The following is a 23025-nucleotide window of genomic DNA, read 5'->3' as shown; positions in this document are numbered from 1 at the left end:
TGTATCACAGAGTGGTCTTGGATTATGCAGATCAATTCCCCTCAGGTGAGGCTGGAATAGAAGAGCAACTCCTTAAGTAAACTGAATGCTCTATACACTAATGGTATTTAGTCCACAAAATCAGAGATAAGATAGCTCCAAGTAAAAAAATCAAATGCATTTGGAGGTTGGCTTGTCAACCTCTGAACCTCCTATTTTGTTCTGTACATTTGCTTGTCTTGCTCTGTACTACTTGCTAATGTAATAATTATGATAGGAGTTTGAGATCTGTTTCTTGACTGACATAAATATATTATTAGTCATGTTAGTCTTTCTATGGCTCAGTTCTGATTTATGAAATGGAGATTAGCAATGGTATCTTTCTTCTTTCCTTTTCACTTTAAAAGAAGAATTGAGATGACGCCTATCTCCATTTGTCACCACTACAGGCAGTTACTCTGATCTTATATTAAATACTTCCACCCTTGTCTCTGGTGTGATAAGATTAAATAATGCATCTGATTTGGTATAAAATTGCATTAAATATTCTATATAGCAAAGAGAAAACCACCCAATAACTCAAAATTATGAATGATAAAATCATGTGGTTGTCTGTTCTCCCTTTGAGGCCACAATTTCACTACAACTTTTTAAGTTCTAATGAGTGAAAGATAAAAGAGTATGGACGAGGAAAGAGGCAGGGAGTTGACAGAGGTATTCTGGTATGGATGGATGTAAATGGAAGAGACAGGACATGCTAATAGCTCAGAATCTTTAGTTTGTTGTCTTCTTGAGATTATATCTTGGAGATATCACTGATGTTTAAATTAGGTGTCTTTGATACAATGGACTATACTGTGGTGTTGACTTTAATGCTGGGTTTGGAAAAATGGGAGGGCATTTTCTTTACTGGAAAATTAATTTAAAAATGTCTGATAGTGGTGTTATCTGGTATTTATTGTCTTGGCCTACGCTTCATATCAGAGGGCTTGCAGAACAGAATGCACAATATGAAGCAGTGGTAGGCAGTATCTGAGTTATTTTGGTTTTCAATGTCATTGGTATCCCAGTTATACGATGCTCAAGTTTTATTTCACATGTCCATACTGTTTAACTAAGATAGGCTTTAAGAGAAACCATCTGGGGAAAACAACATTAGTACTGTTTACTGTGGAAAAAAAAGGACTGGAATTTCTTGGCAGAAGGAAATCTATGACAGAGAGTGTGACTTCCTCTCTTCCAGCTATTGCTGAAGAAAATCTATCACTTTCCAAAGAAGAACACAGTTTTTTGTTACGTTTCTTGGATCTTTGGTAGCATCATTGGCTTTTAGGCCTATTATACTGGAAGGAAGAGGTAACTATTGCTTTCTTGTTAATACAGACATGACTTTAGAGTGTGTTGTTACTTTACTGTCTCTAGATATATCTCTGAAAATGTTTGAAAATCTTAGCCTTGATAGATCATTTTATGAACCATGGAATTATGTGATTCTGAGCATATTTGCAGCTCTTGTTTGCTTCTTGGGCAGTTGAGACTATTGCTTTAGCTATGCCTCTACACCTCAGACCCGACCACCGTAAAACCAGACTAGCAGTTGAGAGCAGTGAAGGATTTTCTGCTCGCTATAGACATGTGCTTATTTAACTACTACAGAACACTCTTTTTCCTAGTGGCCTGTCAAACTGAACTTTATGAGGCTACAGGGTGTTACTCTGTTAACCTTTAAATCTGATATAAGTCTGAGACCTGGGTGGAAGTATGAGAATTTAACCTTTTTGCTAAAGAAAAGTAATTTTAGAGAAAATACTCTCTATTTAAAAGCAGTCAAAACAGGAAGTCAAAATAGATAAGAATACTCAAGGTTCATTTTGATATGCATGCAGCAGTGAGGTGCCAAAAGTGGATATGTATAGATTTATACCCACAGGGCTTGTGTTTTCTATATGCATACCTCTTCATCTGCAACTCTGACAGCAGCTGAATTTTCTGTATCATGTTTACATATGCCCATAGTCCTGCTAGCTGATGGCATTTTGCTTACAAATTTGTTTGTAAAGCTAATAAAATTCCTTGTTATGCCTAAGCATCTGAATGAAGTTCCTCTGCATAATGTGCATCTTGCAGTATTTCTGTTAGACCGTCAACACCAGCTCTCAAACAGGGAGTTCATTTTTTGGTACAGCTGATACAGAGATAGTCTTAGCAGTAGTCAGAAAAGAGACGTTTCCAGAGTGTGTGTGACCCATCCATGATGCTTCATAATGAGAGGTGAAGTAAATTTTCTTAGAACAAAATCTTCAAGTAATGATTCTCCACTCTACGAAACCTAAGAATGTTATAAAAGTAGAAGTAACCTAAATACAGTAGTGTTTGATGTTATATAAATCCACAGGCAGACAAATAAAAACAATCATGTACTTGAGGCTTTGGAATTGGCTAATTAAATAGAAACTATAAAATCAGGAAAAGCTTCTAAGAAGGTTGGCTTACAGAGGCAAATCTGAGATATGGTTTAGATCTGTTTATGTAACCCTTTTAGTGAAGAAAATTCAAAGTGTGTTATAACTGTCAGCATGCTGATCCATTTGAAAAGCATCCCCTGTATCTTGAAACATGACTGATCTTGATAATGTTTACTGTTTTAATAATAAAGAACATTATTAATTTTCGCTGTTACTCCTTTTGTAGTTATGTAAAAGGAACTCAGATGGAAACCGCAGTCTTACTGTAGTGGGCAATTTGCTGTGACTACCAGAAAGGCAGCTCCATAAGTGACATTAGAAAGGGAAGGGACTCTGAGAGGCCAAATTATATGTAATGTTTTGGTGACAGGCTTGGATAGGCTTTCTATGCTACCATGTGGCAAGTGTATAAGATATCTCAGGACTGAAAAACATTAATCAGTGTTTAGGATAATTTTTCATTTTAGTTTAAGTAGTCCAGGTGCTTTCTGAGCTTGAGATGAAGGAAAAATATATGGGAAATGTGCCCCAGTGTAAAATGGGGCTGATGGAGTGCAAGGCAAACAATTCTAACACGTAGTGGGGAAATGTGCATCAGGTTTGATGGCACTAGTGGAGGTGAATGGAGACTAATGTCTCATTAATAAATCCAGATGTCTTTCATAAAAGTGTAAACAAGATCATTTATTTATTTTTCTATCAAGAGGCTATCATGCTGCTCAGGGAAGTGCTAGAGTCACCATCCCTGGAAGTGTTTAAAAGACATATAGATGAGACTCTTAGGGACATAGTTTAGTGCTAGAGTTAGGTTATGGTTAGATTCAATGATCTTAAGGGTCTCTTCCAATCAAAATTATTCTTTGACTCTATCATTCTGTAGCTCATTTGAAATATTAGAGAAAATAGTTGCAGGGAAGGGATGACTTTGACCAATTCATGCAAACCTTCTAAAGAAAAAATCTCTATTTCTGTAAAATCAAATTAGAAATCTTAGATACCAGGTTTTTTGTTTGTTTGTTTGTTTGTTTGTTTGATTGATTGTTTTTTTTTGGTTGGTTGGTTGGTTGGGTTTTATTTGGTGTGATTTTTGTGTGTTTATTTTTTTGTTGTTGTTGTTGTCGTCCATCCCCCCCACCCGCCATGATCCATTTGTTAAATATATGCTCCAGTTTCAAGCCACAACACTTACAAAGGTTTTTCTTGAAACTAGTGTTGCTTTTCTGGGCCCTGTGCGCAAGAGCGGGTAACAAGGAGAACTCTTCTGTTATGTTTCACTGATTTGCTTCCCCTTCTTTCCCTTCCCAGGAGGGAGTAGAAGTGTAAGCAGTTTGACTCAAATGCATGTGGCCGTGTATTGGACAGGCAGTGGGAACAGCTGGGGACAATTTTGCTTTGAAGACAGAGTATAAGAAAACAGAGTAAAGAATTTATAGTGAAACTCTGCAGATAAAGTCAATTTATTTAGCATACTCTCTCTACCAGTGCAGTAGAATTAAGTAGTTTTCCATTTGGAGAAAAGTTCTTCCCTCAAGGAGGGACCTTCACCCTTCTTCCCTGTCTCTTGCTACAAATTTAAAGAAGAAAGCACAAGCTTGTATATACATATGAAATGCTAAATACACTCTCACACTGTTGGTTAATGAAAACTGACTAGTCCAAATTTTCTTCAAACTTCAAGTGAAAGGAAACACAAGTAAGTATGTGGTTATGCGTGTAGGAAACTTGCTTGGAAGCTATTGGTACAGGTAAATGATTTTTACTTTTGGCTGACCCTTGGACAGAAAAGGAAAGGAAATACCAATATATACTGATTCAGTATTTTTATTACAAGAAATTGGTCTTAATATAAAAAAAAGGGATTGACTTTGGCTAAAGTCTACAACAGATTATATACACATATGCATTTTGGGTATTGGTGAGTACTTCCTAGACTGTTTTGCTTTCTTTTTTATTACATTTGGTTTGCTAAAAGTCTGTTCTTTCTCTGTCATTGAATGCATATTTTCAACTTTTCTTTTTCTTCTGTGGCTAGTGTTGTGGTATCATTTATAATTCACTTACTGTTATTTTTTTTTTTCTGTAGAGAAGAACATGCTAAAAAATTCTAGTAGGTATAGAATAGAAAAACACTTTGAATGACATCAGAAATGTAATAAAACTAGGATGATGGCAGACTATACTCAGAGAGAGTTTATACTGGAGGTATTCCACTTCTTATGAATACCTGAATGTCATTTCTCTTTTTCCACTATTGAAGTTAAAAATAGTTTTACTGAAAAGTTTATTTTCAATCTTGCACCAAGTTAACTTTTATTCTTAGAATTTAGGTTATATCACTGACTAGCTTAAATATCTGTGACCAGAGTTACTTAAACAGAAGCTGCTTTTATATAATTTTTATGATGATGTTTTTCTTTTAATCACATTTTACTGTGTTACATATAAAAATTACTCTGATTTAAAATGTTTTCTATTACTTTCCTTAAAAGCACAGTTATTGGAAGGGAAGGTGATAGCTACCAAAACATAATGAACTATTCTGGGGTGTAGTAGGGACTCTGGCACTTCTTCTGTTGAAGCTGAACCACCACACCTAAATATTTAAGGTATATAGGGCTAGAAATACAGAAATACAGAAGTTTAGCACTAGTTCTATTAGAACAGAATAATACAAATGAAATACAGTGGGAAAGCTGTGTTCCCAGCCATGTTTTGTGTGTTTTGTTTAGCAGCTGTTCAATATGAAAATAGTCTCTGTAGTAAATATGAGAATAAAAGTCCCATGCTGATGAGTGCTTCAGTGGTTTGCTAGAGGTGGGCTTCTCTCTGTACTTGCTTGTCATTACTTTTTGCTGGCCCGGTGAATCTTGTTATACAATGTGACAATCCAGCAGAGTGCTGCACCCCAGCCCAACACTTAGGAGCGTTTATTGAAAGGTGGGAGGTAAGAGTTTGAATGCTTTTTAGATTGAGAAGTGTGATTAGCTAACACTTCTTTTTAGACAACCGAGTACGCACTTCCTAAATTCTACTGAAGCTGCACAACCGCTTTAAGGCATTTTTTGAAACAAAGGTATGAGCCAAATGGTTGATTTAGGAGCTGTGTGGAAGACCATGAATTACTAGAACACCTGGGTTTCACAAACATTGGATTTGTCTTCAAAAATCAGTGAAATATTATCACACCTGTTTTACAGAGAGGAATTGCGACACAGAAATTAAGCCAAAAATGAATGTGCTGCTCCCAAAGCAACACAGCTTGACTGTGAAGAAGAGAACAGAACGATGCAAGTGCTGACATAACGCATTGGTGTCAGCATCTGATAATTTTGATAGCAGTTGAGTCATGGTACAGTACTATTACCAACAATCAAATGCTCATTATTATGACCATTTTTCTGAGATGTTTAAAAAGCATGGAGGAGAGCCTTACTTTTTAAAGCAGAATTTCCAATTAACAAGCATTTGCCATAACCTTTTAGGAGGGACACAATGATTTTAACACATTACTGAAGACTCTGCTACTTTCCCAGTTAGTATGGCAATATCTGTATAGAATGCTACAAAAGATCCAGAGGTTAAAAATGGATACCTACATTTCTGTCTGGTTTTAGGTGCTTCATTTATGCCAGTAGTTGGTTTTAATTTCATGTGCTGGACTGAATCCAGAATATGTGATGTATATAAACTGGATGCAATTTATTAGATTTATAGTTGGCCTCTGGGTTTGCTTTTCAGTGCTTGTTTGGACTGAAGAATCTTTGGAGCTGGCTAAGATTTCTTTTCTGAGTGAGGCATTAAGCATTTTTCAGGACCTACATTGGTTCACGAATATTTTCATGAATTGGGAAGACTGTTAGTTGAGTTCACAAGTTTTTGGGGCATATACCTTATAGTAGTTTGGCACCTGCTAGGGAAAGCTCAGCTGCCTTGGGTCTGAGTGATTAAACTCATTTTAGGGTACTATCAACAAAAAACTTAAGCCACAGAGAAGTACAGTGTTGTAATAGTGCCTATGCACAGTTTGGTTTAGTTTATGTTAGGCTGTACTCTGAATTCCATGCTCATAGCCTTAACTACAGAGATTTAATAAAGACAATGGAATAATTTATTTTTTTTAATTGAAATGTAAAGTCTGGATTTTCATCTTTGTCTAATTTTTTTGCAAGCTTTACAATTTTATTTCTTTTGAGATGCACACTTTTAATGTACCAAATAAGTCTGTGTATTTTCTATGTATGTTATGTGTCTTTTCTGATATACCTCGTTACATGTACTGTCTGACTGTATCCGGCAAATAATTGTCATTTTTACTAGCTAAGGCATAGTCTAAAACAATCCAATATGTCTGCACTTGTTTCTCACAAATGTTTCTTGTGTGGGGGAAATATACTACAGGATTTCCTTTAAAATATTTTCTGTTTTGTTTGTGTAAGATAATGTTAATTTAATACCACAATCAAACAATTTTCATAGTATCAGTACGTTTATGACTTTCACTGAACTTTGGATTGTTTCTTAATGCAGTTTTGCATTCACACTTTTTCATCATTTGAAGCTATACCAATAAGAACTTAATTATTTTGCTACTAAATTTTATTTACTCCTTGAAAAGCACTTTTCCTTTTTCTTTTAAGAATTAAATGCAGGCAGTATGCTTTTTGTCATTAATGATACCCATATCACTCAAAATAGAATTGACGTATTATTGAATTCTATGCTGTTCAATTAAAAACTGCAAAGACCTATGTAGAAATGGAAAAATTTTACTTAATGTAACGTCAAACATAAGAGTTTTAGAAACTGAAGTTTTAGATTCTGCATATTTCTACTTAAAAGAAAGGGTTTTAATTCTGAAGAACATCCTTAAAAGTATATTATTAAAGGGCCTTTTACCTGTCTGCTTGATTTATACCTAATGTTTAGTTATTTAAGTGAAAAAGATTGCATAACTCTTTCTATTTTTTTTTTCATTTGAGTTAACTTATGCATTTCCTAATTATCCTGAGTTATAGAAATCAATTCTGAGATGTTGATGACTTTTATATCTGTTTAGATATTATAAAATTTTTCTAACGTCTCTGTAGGCTGAATCTTTAGTTATCTTACACTATAACTTAGTGCTTGTAGAATGTGATATATTTCTTTAAAGTGAAAATATAATCTCATTGTTTTTCAGGCTTACATATACGAAATGCGTTCAAGCACTTTTTCACATAAACTGGGAGGACACACAGAATCTGTCATCAATGTGGCTTTCAGTCCCTCATCTCCACAGGTAAGTCATTGATTTTTTTCCTCTTTGTAATGAAAATATGTAAAATCGTCACTGTAAACTTGCCTTTTACCTGCCAATATGCTGTGCATCTGTAAGTCTGTTCATCTACTTCCAACTATAGTGTGGTTACTGTGTCAGTTTTAAACTCATACAAAATGCTGCATGCTACAGACAACCGCTCTATCTAACTGCCTACAAAGAGGAGTTGTGGCATGGCAACTGCTGCAAACCTGTACTTGTTGGATGTTGGGAAGATGTACATTCATCTCAAATTACCTGAGTAGACCACTCCTGATACAGAGAATTTAAGAGAGAAATAATTAGGGACAAGGAAATAGCAAGGGGCTCAGGCCTGCTGTAGTTACTCAAAAGCTTTTAAGTTTTAAAAAACAATTATATTTTAAATGTGCTGTGTCAGAATAAATAGTGAAATAGCTTTATCACAATGTTTTGAAAAACTCTTGCCATTTTGTTTTGAGACTTTCAGATATCTATAGATGAAAAGTACTTCAAAGAAGCTAGGTATTAGGCAATAACAGTTTCTATTTTTTCACTGATCATTGATAATATGCTGTGTTAACAACACTATATTTCAATGTAATGTTTTAATTATACTGCTGCAATATATACACAGGAGTCTGTTTTCTAAGTTTTATCTCAAAACCAGAGCTTCCCTACAGCTAGATTATCATGTGAATTCTTCATATACTGTTGTATACAGATTTGAATCCTAGACATACTCTTTTTGTTTTTATGTATTGAAACTTCATTAAAGGTTTCTGCTTTCTACACTTCTCCTTCCATTAAAGAGACAACAATGATCTATATATATATATATATATGAAAGAGTGCACTGTGACCTCTTCAATACTGGTTTTACTTGCTACTATTAAAAATATTTATGGAATACATATAAGTTCTTTATATGTGGGAGTATTGTCACATTTACATATCTCCTTCCATTTGTAAGTAAAGATGCTAATATTTCTGTGGTTTTTAATTTCTGGAAGTTTTATTGATTGTATGTATGTTGTTTGAACTGAGAAATTGTTAACTGCTATCTTCTGGTGAACATTATGTACTTCTGCTCTTTGGATTCATCAACGTTATATTCAAAGAAATGTTATAGTTTATTAAATTTTGCACACAGATTAAGACTAGTTTCAGGGTTAGCACTGAACACAGTTCTGCAGAACTGGATAATAGAGCTGACTGTAGTCTCGCAGCATCCTGATCTGTGATCCAGCTGTTGGAATCCATTTTGATGGAAATTGTCTTAGCAGAGTTTAACTGTTAAAAGTCTAGAGGCTCAGTTGCAATATCAAGGCTTCGAAGTAACTAAGTTCAGGCAAATCAGTTGTTGATCGGGGGCAGAACCCATAAATGGTAAAATAAACATTGACTGTGGATCCAAGCCAGACTGATCTAACTCTGAAAGTCTGCCTTGGGGCACAATGCCTTCAATATTGAACTTTGTGAAACTTCCCGCAGTCAGTTTAGTATTATGGTTAAGAGTCAAATCTGAAGTTCAAGAACCAGAAACCCTCTTCTTGAAGACCACTTTCCTGAGAAGCAAGAGCTGTGGATTTGAACTGGATGACAAATTTCCTCATAGATACAGTTCTGGGGTAAGATTTAGAAGTTGATGTTATCAGGGGCACTTTACTAAAAAACAAGGAATATGCAGAAACTGCTCCTTTGAAGGATTACTGCTGAAATGTAAATTCTGTTAACCAAGTCATTCTGTACAATAAGCACTCTGAAATGCTTTGTAAATAAATATTTTTGGGGAGTTGCAGAACAAAAGAGAAAAAAATGTCCTGGCCTTTCCAAAATTTGTTTTAGCAGGATGTTACTTTCAAAGGCACCAGGAGAAGCTGAGAAATGCAATGATAAGCTTGTAGAGTGGAAAAGAAGAAAACCACAAAAGAATCAGAAAAGAATACTCCCATGCCTTGAAAGAAAGACTTGTATTAGACAGCCAGACCTTCCAACACTGAAAGATTTTTATACCTACTACTACCCCTAGTTATGGATTTAAAATTGACACTACTCTTGTTTCATTTGGTTTGAATGAAAACAGTTAAGATTTATATTTGGTTCTGAATAACCTCTGCACCAAGCCCCATTGCATTCAAAGGGAAACACTGGCAGGGGAAGAAGCAAGGGGTGAAAAAAGGGAAGTGGCTGATGAGTGAAATTTGAACATTATGGCTAAGATTTCTGACATGGAAAGATCCAGCCAAGAGTGAGGTGTACTGGCAGCACTCCAGTTCAGTGGTTGCTTGCCCAGCACCTGTCCATGAGGTAGTTTGTTCCAACCATTATTATAACTCTCACTTGCATAAATGTTCTTCCAGAAAAGAGCAAAAAACCCTAGATGGGTATATTAGTGATATTTTTACTGATGCGGTGCACCGTTACTTTCATCATATGGTACTCGGGAATGATTTATAAAATAGTTGCTATAAAAGCTGGAGAAGTGGAATAAGGTAGAAGATTTGCATTTATCTTAAATTTGTTCTCAAGATTTTTTCACAGTTTTAGCTTCTTATTGTCACTTCCTGGTGTTTATCTTACTAAAATATTAATTAAATTTCAACCTGGTTTAGGGAATATACTTTAAGGGATGTTATAGTTTTTAACTATAATATCTATAACTACTAACTGTAACACATTTGAATTAATCTAAGTTAAAATAGGGTGGGAGTCTTATCTTTAAATGTGGGAAAAATAGATTGTCTCTCTTTAAAATATTTTGAAGCAGGATAAAAACAAGCAGATCCACTATTGTAATCTGTTGATTTTAGTGGCTTTTGTATATTTGAGTTTTGGTTTCATCTTTATAAAAGCTGGCAAAACTATCCAAGTACACTCTAGCACACTCTATTATTGACCTCATCATTCATTACTTAAAAAAAAAAAAAAAAAAAGCAGAGAAGAAGAAAAGAAGCCCAAAGCTCTGAGACAATATACTGTGCTAGGAGTTATTTTTTCATGATGGAATCATGACTGAAATCAGTATGAATTGTTACCACCCTAGATGTATATTGAGAAGTAGGTTTGAGAGAGAGAAAAAATCCACACCCCAAACTAAACTTTCATAGAACAAGGCCTGAGCAACCTGATCTGACCTGTTTTGAACAGAAGGTTGGATAAAATGATTTCCTGAAGTCCTCAGAAGGCTACCTGTTTGACATATACAGATATTTAAACAGGTGCTCAGTAAGTTGATGTAGAGCATTTTATGAAAAATAATTAAAAATATAATTTGCATTGGATGAGATATGGCAAATCTGTTCTATTCTCTTTGTCTATAGACTTAAAGTAAATATATGACAATCTGAAGTGACCACCCAACTGATATACTGACACAGGATTTCAAGAGAAAAAACACAAACAAACTAAACTATAATGGAAAATGTCCTCAGCAACCTGGTCTGAGTTCAGTGTTGATCTTACTTTAAGCAGATTGGATGATAAAGTTTCCTGAAGTCCCTGCAAATTGAATTATTCTCTGATTTTGTGATAGTGCACATGGTCCAGAAATCTCTTGTCGCTGAAGGAATGGAAATTTTTCTACATTGCCATGTAGGAAACAAAAACGTTTTTTGATTGCCACAGAAGTTCGCTTTGTGGCCTGTTTATCAATTAATATCTAATTTGCATGTGTGGAAGGTATTAATTCAAATTATTATTCACTATAATATATACTTTTTCCATTAATTTATAAGACTGCTTTTATGTTTAGAAGTAAAGCTACATTTCAAATGACATTAGTTTCAGGTACTATTGTGTTATGGCACATTTAGGTTAGATAGTAACTGACCGTAAGTGCATTACTTGGCAGCTGAAGTTAAGTGGATAGTAGAGATCTGTATATCTCTTTCACAGCTAGATTTGCATGGGAGCCACTGAAAATTTCATAATGATTTTCTGCTGACCTGCTTGAAGGGAGATGTATTTAATGTTCCCAGTAAGGGCATTTGTTTATGGGTCTCTCAGATAACAATACCATTCAGCAGTAAAACCACCATTTTAGCCAGAATTGGTTACAGATGGTATTGGATGTGTCTGGAAATGAATTATCTTTTGCTAGCTACTAAAAAAATATACTTTTCTTGGTGGTCAGCTAAACTGAGGGAGTGCGGTCTGGATGATCGGGTAGTGAGGTGGACTGTGAACTGGCTGAAAGAAAGAAGCCAGAGAGTCATGGTCAATGGGGCAGAGTCCAGTTGGAGGCCTGTATCTAGCTAGTGGAGTGCCTCAAGGGTCAGTACTGAGACCAGTACTATTCAATATATTAATCAACGGCTTGGATGAGGGAATAGAGTGAATTACCAGCAAGTCTGCTGATGACAGGAAGGTGGGAGGAGTGGCTGACATGCCAGAAGGCTGTGCTGCCATCCAGCGAGACCTGGACAGGCTGGAGAGTTGGGAAGGGAAAACTTTAATGAAATATAACAAGGGCAAGTGTAGAGTCTTGCATCTGGGTAGGAAGAACCCCAGGTTCCAGTATAAGTTGGGGAATGACCTATTAGAGAGCAGTGTAGGGGAAAGGGACCTGGGGGTCCTGGTGGACAGCAGGATGGCCATGAGCCAGCACTGTGCCCTTGTGGGTGAGTGTCACGAGGATGGAGCCAGGCTCTTCTTGGTGACAACTAATAGTAAGACAAGGGATTAATGGGTTCAAACTGGAACAGAAGAGGTTCCACTTAAGTTTGAGAAGAAACTTCTTCTCAGTGAGGGTAACAGAGCACTGGAACAGGCTGCCCAGGGAGGTTGTGGAGTCTCCTTCTCTGGAGACATTCAAAACCCACCTGGACACATTCCCATGTAACCTCATCCAGGTGTTCCTGCTCCAGCAGGGGGATTGGACTAGATAATCTTTTGAGGTTCCTTCCAATCCCTAACATTCTGTGATTCTGTGATCTAAAGATGTCCCTTTCAAACAACGTGTATGAAAAAACTCGTTTATTTTGAGTTTTTTATTCACCATCCACTTAATCATAGAATTTTCCAAAACGGGGATGGCTTTTGCAGTGATATGGAAAAATATTTATCAGACTTTAATTTGCTAAGTTTTGGCTTTGATAGTGAATTAATCTTGTCTCATTCCTATGTAGGGCACATTTTTTCCGGTATGATATTCTTCCTCAGGACTATCTTGTCACAGACTGAATCATGTGGATTTAAAACCTTTGACCAGTTTGACCTCTAATATCATCTCAGTGAAGTCAGGAAAGCTCTTTCACATGGTTCTTTTGACCCTACTGTTTGGCTCAGTCAGTCCCAATTACTCCCTTATAAATCTACAAATACATCAAAACTAAATGTAAATGGAATTTGGTAATGTTTGTTTTTCTTTCTCCTGTAATTTTATCTCAGAGGAATTTGAAGCCAGCTGTCAGCTTTCCTGATCTTCCATTCCAGGAGATCAAATTCAAAGGCTAGCAAATGCCATCAAATTATTTTCTGAAATGTATTTTGAAGTTTTGAATTCTGCTGGAAGACTAGAGTAACTTTAAAAAATCAGGTTCTAAAAAGTTTTCAATAGACATTTGTTGAAAAATTTTTTGTTAGAATCCTTTGTCTTATTTATGGTCCTTGGGTGGAACAACCTTCATACTTACGGAAGAAATAGAAGCACCAGCATGGACATCTAAGGGGAAGCAGTAATTGTGTCAGAAAAACCTCGAGGGAGTGTATCTCTCATAATGAACAAGAAAGGAATGAGAAAGCAACAATGAAAAGGGAAGGATGTCTGAGGAAAGTGATCAGGACATTTAGTTTCAGGGCAGATATTTCACTTAAAATAAAATCTTGCAACTCTACCAGCCAATGGACAGAAATCCTTTTGTATTAGCTGAGATAATAAAAACATCCAAATCTATAAAGGCTAGAATTAGCTTACTGAAATCTCAGAAAGCTAGACACTGAGACTAGGGGTGTAAGCATATTTGTGGAAAAGAACACCTGGTAAAAATCTGAAGACTGGTTATTTTTATTTGGATTTTAACTGGCTTCAGAAGGAAGCTTTTGCAAATAGGTTACTGTTCATCTTAGAAAATACACTTGCCTGGAATTCTAGGAAATTCACAGATTATCCTGAGCTGAACTGAATATGCCTCTACTATGCCTGTTAAACAATCACAGCTGATTCACTTATAAAACAGAGTTTTCTAAATGCAGTAATGTCATACTTAGGAATTGTTGGTAAAGGAGGAGAAAAGAGATGCTTTTTTGATCAGAAATGGACTACGAAGTTGTTAATTACTCCTGAGTGTTCTACTGTAGAAGTCTTTTTTACCATAGGTGTTTCAAGCATCTGCTCTGCTGTGCTGCACTGCTCTCTTCAGTTTGTACTCATATGTTAAACAAATCACGTTTCCAGCTGCAATGGTTTAAGCTAGTGTGTTTTACTTCATTTTTTGGATATGCTGGTGCTATATATGCAGTCACTCAACTGGCTTGACTGAGAATCTTCTGGTGCAGAGTGTGATTAAAGTTGGGTGACAAATCAGACAAGACTGTGAGACTATTTAATGGTATTCCAGCATGTCCTTTTGTGTCTTAATATTAAGTCTTCCACTCTTCAGTCATTTCACAAATCTATTCTCTTTCTTCATATTACTTTGAGCTGCTGAGGAAAAAATTTCATCAGTTTTCTTTATGAGCAGTAATGTGCAGTAATGCAGGTATTGTATGAAGACTGTCTTTGCCAAAGACTGTACTGCAGTCTGTATCTGGTGAGAAGTTATTTTCTTTACCCTCATCCTGCCAAAGAAGACAGCTGCATTAAAAATAAAAAAAACCCTGTTGCTGACCTCATATACATGCTTTCTGAGGTTGAATGTATTTCTCTTCTTGTCTTCTCCTTGAACTGTTTGCCAAATCTGTGTGCTCTTGTTGTGTAATCTCAGTGAATTGAATGAGGATTTGCAATGGATACCTCTTAAATTCAATGAACTTATCAGTTTAATTTTTCTATCCAATTTACTGAAATAGCAGCTAATTTTATTAGCATTTTATTTTCATTCACCATCATGTTTAATATCCTACTTCTTTTATCTTCAAATGCAGATTTATTATTATGATATCAATTGTAAAAAAACCCCAACCAAACAAAAAAACCCCGACATGGCAGTTAATACAGTTTATCTTAACTCTCATGGGCTAAACACTGTTCCAGTTTGATCAACTTGTAAATGGCACCAAGACATTTGTGTAAAGTAGTTCAAGGCACCTGCATGTGCCCTTTCTTATTCTTATAATACTCTAAGACTTTTGAGAGGGAGAATTGTGGTTCGCTGGGCCAAACACTGAAGTAAAAAGATCTCTGCAAAAGGTAAGAGCACACTGAGTGCTGTGGAGCAAATGAATAATTGTGACAGGAAGTGAGACCTTTGGATTATTTTATGTACCACAGTGCTTTTTTAAAAAAAATGTTAGCAGTCATCGATACAGTTGTGCATTTTACAAGGCCATAACTTGTTAATAATCTATGAGATACCCTTCAAATTTAGAGAATATAACCATTCAACTTTCAACAGTTAAATGGATTTAGAAACTTAGTCAAAGCACAGAAGTACAACTTGTATTTTGTCCTAAATTTAGCCCTAGTCCAAGTGGCTTGAGGGAAATGAAGGGCTTCAGCTTTACCCACCCTTGGGGGATTCTCAGAGTGCACTTGTCTCCCTACAGTGCCCAGTTTGGTCTCTGCCTTTAAGTTACTAGCTACATTTGCAAATCTTGGCCCTTGCCTTTTTAAAAACTGTTTTGATGGAAAAGCATGTAGAGCTTTGGGTTGTACCACCCTCCTGCTATGAGAGTGGTCAAACCTGTGGAGAACCTATTAGCATGGCACAGCAGATGATAGTCCTACTGAATTTATTCCAGTCCCTGAGAATTTAGAATCAGAGTTCCTAATTTCACATGTATGTCTGTGCTTATAGCAGGAAAACCATTTCTTATGCAGTTTCTAACAAAACCCAGTAATGCTTTGTGCCAATTAGTATAAGAGTTGATGTGGATTAGTGGAAAAAATTGTTTATACCAAAGGAATTCTTGTTAGTACATATGACAACTCTGAAGAAGGATGTCAGATTAAAAGAAAAAGAAGAAGAAAAATAAGTAAAGAAAAAAAGAACAAGAAAAAGCAAAAGAAAAAGCAAAAGAAAAAGCAAAAGAAAAAGCAAAAGCAAAAGAAAAAGAAAAAGAAAAAGAAAAAGAAAAAGAAAAAGAAAAAGAAAAAGAAAAAGAAAAAGAAAAAGAAAAAGAAAAAGAAAAAGAAAAAGAAAAAGAAAAAGAAAAAGAAAAGGAGAAAATGAAAAAGAAAAGAAGAAAAAGAAAAAGAAAAGGAGAAAAAGAAAAAGAAAAGGAGAAAAAGAAAAAGAAAAGAAGAAAAAGAAAAAGACAAAAAGAAGAAAAAGCAAGAGAAAGGCTTCTGTAAGCTAGAAAGGACAATGTAATTCAGTTTAATTTTGGGATACTCCAGCCTTTCTAAGTGTATTGCCAGCAAACAACAGCTGTACACCACATGATTTTAGACAAATATGCTTGCACTGGCAAGCTTCTCAATTCATAGCACATTTGTCATAAAATCTTTACTGTACTTCTTACAAGTGTAGATATTTTATTGAATGGCACTACTAGGTTGAAAGGGGTGGTACTAAACAATTGGTTACTCAGCTGTTCAATTTGAATTCTGATTACCAAGTATCTGGACAGGAAGGGTGGGGATGCCTTATGGTCTGGAAAGAGGTAGGATTGGCTGGGAGTAGGAAGGAAAGGCACTTACTGTAGTCATAGAGATAATCTGAGGAACAGACAGTTTCTTGGAAACTGTCAGATAGAAAATAAGAGTGAAGAGGGAATGGTGGGGACTAACCATAAGGACTAGAGGGAAAGAATATATGTGTGGAGAGAAGTGATGATATTAGAGAGATGAAGAGAGCCTAGAGGGAGAGAATGAAAACCTTGCAGAGAGAAGCAAGAGAAGATAGCTACAAGGTTAAGAATTATTAAGAATCATTGGTTTTGAAATTTTAGTTAAGCCTTTTTTTTTTTTTTTCTGAAAAATAGAGCAAAAGTGAGATGCCCATGGCCTGGTTTTCAGAGTTGCTGAGAATCAGAGGTTGCTCTTGACTTAACAGTTCTGAAAATCAGCGTGCTCAAGACCTCAGAAAAAAACGCTTTTCAAAGAACATGAAGCTGCCAGATGAAATAAACCTCTCTTACTTCCTTCACACACTACAGAACTATCTTCCAGGACCCAGTAGTACCATATTGAAAGGAATAAGTAAGAACCTACTTCTCATGCTCCATGAAGGGGCATGTAGAAAAACATTTTGTGAAGTGGGCTTTGTACTTCGAGTACACTCTCCTTCTCTGTCCTGAGAAGCTGAAGAGAGGAAACTTTGCCAAACAGGAAGAAAAAGGACTAATCATTAGGAGTCTGTTCAGCTACATTTCTTATATAGAAGTAGGAATCAGAATTTAATTATCTTACACAGCTCTCTAGGAAGCTGTCCTTAAGGTATCTCATTTCTTGCCAACTTGAAAATTGTCACTATCATACATTTCTCTCGCTCACCAAATAATATTCATAGAATGCAGTTGAATATTTGCCGATACTAGGAACCATTTTGGTGGAGGTTTCAATTTTAAAATTACTGGGCTTTCATGTAGAACAGGTACAAAGCTTCTTACCCTACTTGGATTAAAATTCAGGTGCTCCTGTGCCAAGAAAATTCTCCATTCTTACATGGTCTCTAAGAAAATTGAGGCCAAATTGATTGGCAATTCTTATATAAATGTATAGAGGATGTACAGGAAAGCAGAGTTCACTGATTGAAAACACAATTAGATGAAATACAAGGGAAGTGAAGTATGGAATAAACTGCATTCTAAATGAGCTTGTGGAAAAGGGAAAGCTAAATCTTAGCTAACAGATTAAATATTGAAAGAAAAACAGACACAACTTCTGTCTCAAATTAAAATAGCAACATAAAATGATTCCAGCTGTCCAGTGGAGTATGATATAGCCACACCAAACATTTTGGCCCATCTCCCGGCTGTATCTGAACTGTGTACAGAATAGTGTGGAGAAGGCGGAAAGCAGAAGTTCTTTAAAGCTGCCTTTTGTGCCTCTTTTCTTCTACTTCACTACATAAAGTATCACAGGCTCAGAACTGCTTGATTCTGCACTCCCTGATGAGGTTTCCCTGTGAGGTGATTTGTCAGCTGAGGGGTCTTCTACTTTGCCTTCTGCCTTTTAGGCCTGCAGTGTGTGCTGGAGTAGGCAGGGAAGAACAGATGCTGATAAGAGGATCATGTGACCCTTTTCTTATCCCATAGAAACATCCAGCATCTGGAATCACCATTGTTCCTAGCCACTGTGTTTCTGGAAAGTGGTATTTGAGATGTTTAACAATTACGATAATTCATGTACTAAAATCTCGTCATTGTAATCTGAGGAGATTGCTTCGTCTATGCTCTTTCATAATTCAGTCACAACATATCCTTGAGATGTTTTTTTTTTTTTACAGAATTGTAGCCATATTCTATGCAGCTAGTTGCCTATGCATTTAAGAACCTTTCTTGAAAGGAACAGATAAGTTTCCCACTGACTTACTGTGCCATGCTGTGCCATGCCATGCCACAAACCTACATCTGGGACTCATTCCAACATTTCTGACCTTCATTTCAGCTCCTCTGCTGAGAACATCTGGAAAGACTCTGTCACTGCCTTTTTTTTTTTGTCTCTGATCAGGTAGTGAGTGACATCTACTGTGCACTGAAAAGAGAAGTTAGGTCTGAAGGAAAACAAATGACAAAGCTGCAGATCATCTTTTAAAATGTCACCTTAGTATGTGTCGTTCCCTAAGCTGAGTGCAAGCGAACCACTTTTTAACTCAGATAAGGACTCTGAAGAAGGATCAGCAGAGGACAATGGCAGTAGCATGAAATTCTAGCCTAACTGATACCAGTGGCTCTGGGAATTTTACTTCTGTTTTCCCAGGGCAGTGAAACAGAATACTGGTTCTGTCTTCTTATTACTGGAAGCAGGAAGAGTGGTAGAAACAGTTATGAGGGAATTACTTGAGACAAAATATGAATTTGGGATTCTTTCTAAAACAGATTGAGATTAAATTAGGTATGTTTTAGTTAATTTTATTAAGGTCTTAGGAAAATGTGCATCATTTATCTTATTATATACTTTATTATAAGTCTCTCATTTTATCCTGTCATATACCACAGCAAAATATGAAACATTTCTGCTTAGTTGATATCTACAATTATTGAAGATGTGAACTTAAAGTAAAAGAAAATAGGGTTCAGTTCTTCAAGAGTTACTCCTTATAGCTGATTAGTGTTCTCTTGCTGTTTCCCAGCAATTCTGCTCCATGTTTATTAATTGCCCTCTGTTCTATTACAGAACTTTTAATTAACAGAAGGAGAAAAACACTAACAATGTAGTCTGTGTTTTAAAAAGTATAGGATGTAAAGTTAGATATTTTATATCCTTACATCTTTATCGTTACATTGCTGATGAAAAGGTAGAGAAACCGGATCCTGTGTAAATCATTCCGTGACTGTGACAGAAAAGTGTGTGTGAGAAGTGAAAGCAAATACATATTGAGAATGATGAGGAGGTGGTCTGGCAGCCCATTTACTCTGCTTTACTGCCACTTTCCTGTATAAAATCTCACAAAGATCATGCACTCAAGAGAGAAGGTACAGTTCTGATTTATATTTATTTACACACAAAATGGATTAATGTAAATCAAAACAGAATAACAGCGTGTTGAGTACCTGAAGCCTTCCTGTGTTTTCCCACACTGACTCGAGGTCTTCAGACTCAGGGAAGAATCTGGTTCAATGCTTTTAATTTATGTTAATTATAGCTTTCCATGTGATATCTGGTTTTATTTACATTGTTTCCTCCTCCAGTTAAGTGTAGTTATTTACAGGAATGGTGTCACTGAGATCAGTGAAATGACTGTTGTAAGCAATAGTCCTCTCTTATCTACTTAACTGGTAGTGTGCTTTTCACTTTTTGATTATACACCTTTGGAGGGATCTGCATTCCACGTGTTCCAGATGATCTCTCAAAGATATCAGAAAATATTTTATCTAAATGTTCCACCTGAAACCTATAGTCATATTATCTTATTACCTCTACATGTGTCATAGATTTGAACTTGTTTTCTAATTCCAGTCGTTTCTGTGTTTAGAGTGGCTAAACAGAATAGCAAAAGTCATACATGTCATGTTTGCAGTTTAAAAGACCTTTGGAAGTGACCAAAAGCCTTTTACCACTGGTTATGATGTATGCATTTTTAATAGATTTTCATAGAAGATTCTTTTTTATGTGTTTTTAATTAAAACCTAACCTCAGTTCCTGGAAAAATCAAGGATAAGCTCATAGTGGATACTGCTGAAAAGCATTTAAAGAACAATGTGATCATCAGGCACACTCAGCACAGGTTCATAAAGGGAAAGTCCCGGTTAACTAATTTGATATCTTTCTATGATAAGGCCACCCACCTAGTGGATGAAGAGGAAGTGGTGGATGTACCTTTTTTCTATTTTAGTGAGGTTTTTGATACTGCCACTCACAGCATCCTTCTAGACAAGTTGTCCAGCTGTGGGTGCTCTGTGTGAAGCCTGGCTATATTATGTGTTTAGGCAACACATATAGCTGAAAATTTCATTATTCTAGTTCCTGACCTCTGAAGAGCACTGTCATCTTTGTGGTACAGTAATATTTTGACTCTGCACATCAGGCTTTTTTCCTTTATAATTTTGGCTGCTCAGGTTGATTCAGAAATCATCTCAGTATTTATGTCACAGGAGAAATGCTCTCAGTAACAGCAATACTGGAAAATTTTGGGAAAAAAGAACCCTACATATCATTATTTGGACCACCTTGTTTTACAATTTTGGTGTTAGGATTAACAGTCCTACATGTAACAACAAGAACTACAGACCCCTGCAATACTATTGCTATTTTATGAGATTTTGAGTTTGTAAGACAAAGTGTGGAGAAAAACAACTGAAGTCCGGAAGTTTCTGTGATTTGAAACTTATCTGTGCGTAGGATCCGAGTGCAAGTATTTCTGTGCAGTATGGAATTTTGAATCATTGCTCTGTTCTCATTTTTGGAAGCAGAAATCTTGGAGTCTTGTTAGGAGCATACAGTATGTTTTAAATGTCTCGGAAACTCCACTTTGATAGGATTATAGTCTGTGTTTTATCACACTGACACAAAAACCCTCCCAGTGGGTTTCATACAAAAATCTTGGAGAAAAATCACTAGATTTCATTAAAGTGGGCTGTCATCACTACAATCAAATGATCTATACAATAAATCTTAAGAATCTAGTAAACCTTACATTATTAGCTATTAAGCAGTTATTTACACACAAAAATCTTTGGAAAAGCTTCCCATTTTTCTTACTTAGTCCTAGAACTATACACATAGGATCCTGAGTTCATGATGTCTTCAGTAAGTATTGGAAAAACAGCAAGAAAATACTTCTGCTATTTCAATGTACTTCACACAACTGATTTGGTGGTATTCTGAAAAACAATATTTAGTTTCATTAGCTGTTCATTGAAACCCAAGATGCTTACTAGGCTATGTGCCTTCTAGGTGTCCACAGAGTGAACCTAAACACTAAAAGAAGAGAGATGTTTCCTTATTTTCATATGCATGTTTCTATTGCTTTAATTCTGTAAATAACCTCATAATCTTCAGATTATTGCACTATTCTTACAGCTAATGTAAATTGTTTATATTTAGTGGTCTTTTCTGAATCCAAATAACGTGTTAAAATCTATTTCTTCCTTATGATGAATTACTTAGAATAACTTTATTTAAGATAAAGATCATTTTACAAGCTGAAAGAGCCAATTTTTCAGTTGGCGTGACTCCATAGACCTTGGGACAAAGTGAAGGCGTTTGCTTATTCTTAACAGGCCTGAAACTCAAACTTTCGTTTTAAAAATAACTTACTCAAGGGAAGTACAATGGCTGTATTGCAGAGACTTTTAGAAATGACAAGTATAGCTAAATCCTGTGGGAATATCTGGAATTGTTCTGTATCAATATTTGTCTGAATGTGTGTGCATATTTATCGCCTATGTGTACCATATCCATTATAACTAGACACATCAATAAAGCATTTAAAACTAATGAAAGAAGCACTTTTCTGTTGAGCTGTGAAAACTGTGAAGTTCTGCATCAAATTTTTATTGCCAGGAAAACTATAAAAAAACCCCAAACCAAACCAAAAAGCGGTTGGCTTTTTTACTTCTAAAGAAATTTGTCCTTGATTAGACAGAACAGTTTTATTCATATGCTTAAAATATGTTATATTATTTATTTTCAAATCTGTCAGTCACATAAATTGTGAATTCTTGAAACAAATAAGAAATATAACTATGTTGTTTTGCATCTTTTACTAACAGCAGTTATTGCTGCAGTAACCAGTATTGCTGTTTCTCTTAAAAACTGGCTATTGAGATACAAACCTTGTTTCTCACTATTATGCCGAGATAAATTTCAGGCAAAGGCTTTTTGCTAGTGTATCCAAAAAGACATAAAGTAATAATAGTTTAAAATCTCAAATTATAAATGTGTATATAGATTTATTTTTTCCTTACCTGACAGAATCATCCATGGTCTTAAAGTATATACCCAGAACAATATTTGTTAGGAATAGACGTTGTATTGCCTCATCTAAGTGTTCCTGCTCTGGCAGGGGGATTGGACTAGATGATCTTTTGAGGTCCCTTCCAATCCCTAGCACTCTGTGATTCTGTGATTCTGTGTATTGTAACTACATTAGATGAAGTTTCCTGAGTAGTAGCACAAGTCTGTAAAATGTGGCATTTGCAGGTATAAACTATATGAATCATCCAAGGAATTAAGGAAGCTCCTTCTTCTATGTCTTCCATCATGCAGTTCTGGTTTTACTTATCTTTGAGTTTTTTGTTGATTTGTGGTTTTGTTTTTCTCTGATTTAAGCATTTGAAAAAAATTAAGAGGGACCTTTCAGAACATTGAAATTTACTGGAGATATTTTAGCATTCATAAACTTCATGGGGAAGGTGAAAATTAGTAGGTCTACTATCAATATGAAAATGTCCTTCACTAGTTAAAATTATCCATATACTGATAGCATATTACCCAGGATGAGTGATAGGCTCCACAGAGAGAATTGTTACCATGTATCTGTAAGGTCTTTCATACTGCAGGCAATGAAAAATTATATATAATATGGACACTTTTAT

General features: G+C 35.7%; 1 protein-coding gene across 3 annotated transcripts in view; it reads left to right on the top strand.

Moving 5' to 3' along the window:
• WDR27 (WD repeat domain 27) overlaps nt 1-23025 on the top strand; it is a 131573-nt gene that overhangs the window by 53359 nt on the left and 55189 nt on the right. For all 3 annotated transcript variants that reach the window (XM_021296077.2, XM_065057685.1, XM_021296075.2), the window contains exon 23: nt 7624-7722. In XM_021296077.2, coding sequence (XP_021151752.2) covers nt 7624-7722 — 99 coding nt within the window. The remainder of the gene's footprint in view (nt 1-7623; nt 7723-23025) is intronic.

Source organism: Columba livia, chromosome 3 (assembly GCF_036013475.1).
Source record: "Columba livia isolate bColLiv1 breed racing homer chromosome 3, bColLiv1.pat.W.v2, whole genome shotgun sequence".
In the NCBI taxonomy this organism is placed as follows: domain Eukaryota; kingdom Metazoa; phylum Chordata; class Aves; order Columbiformes; family Columbidae; genus Columba; species Columba livia.
Note: the sequence above shows the minus strand (reverse complement) of the source record. Positions and strands in the feature narration are given on the sequence as shown.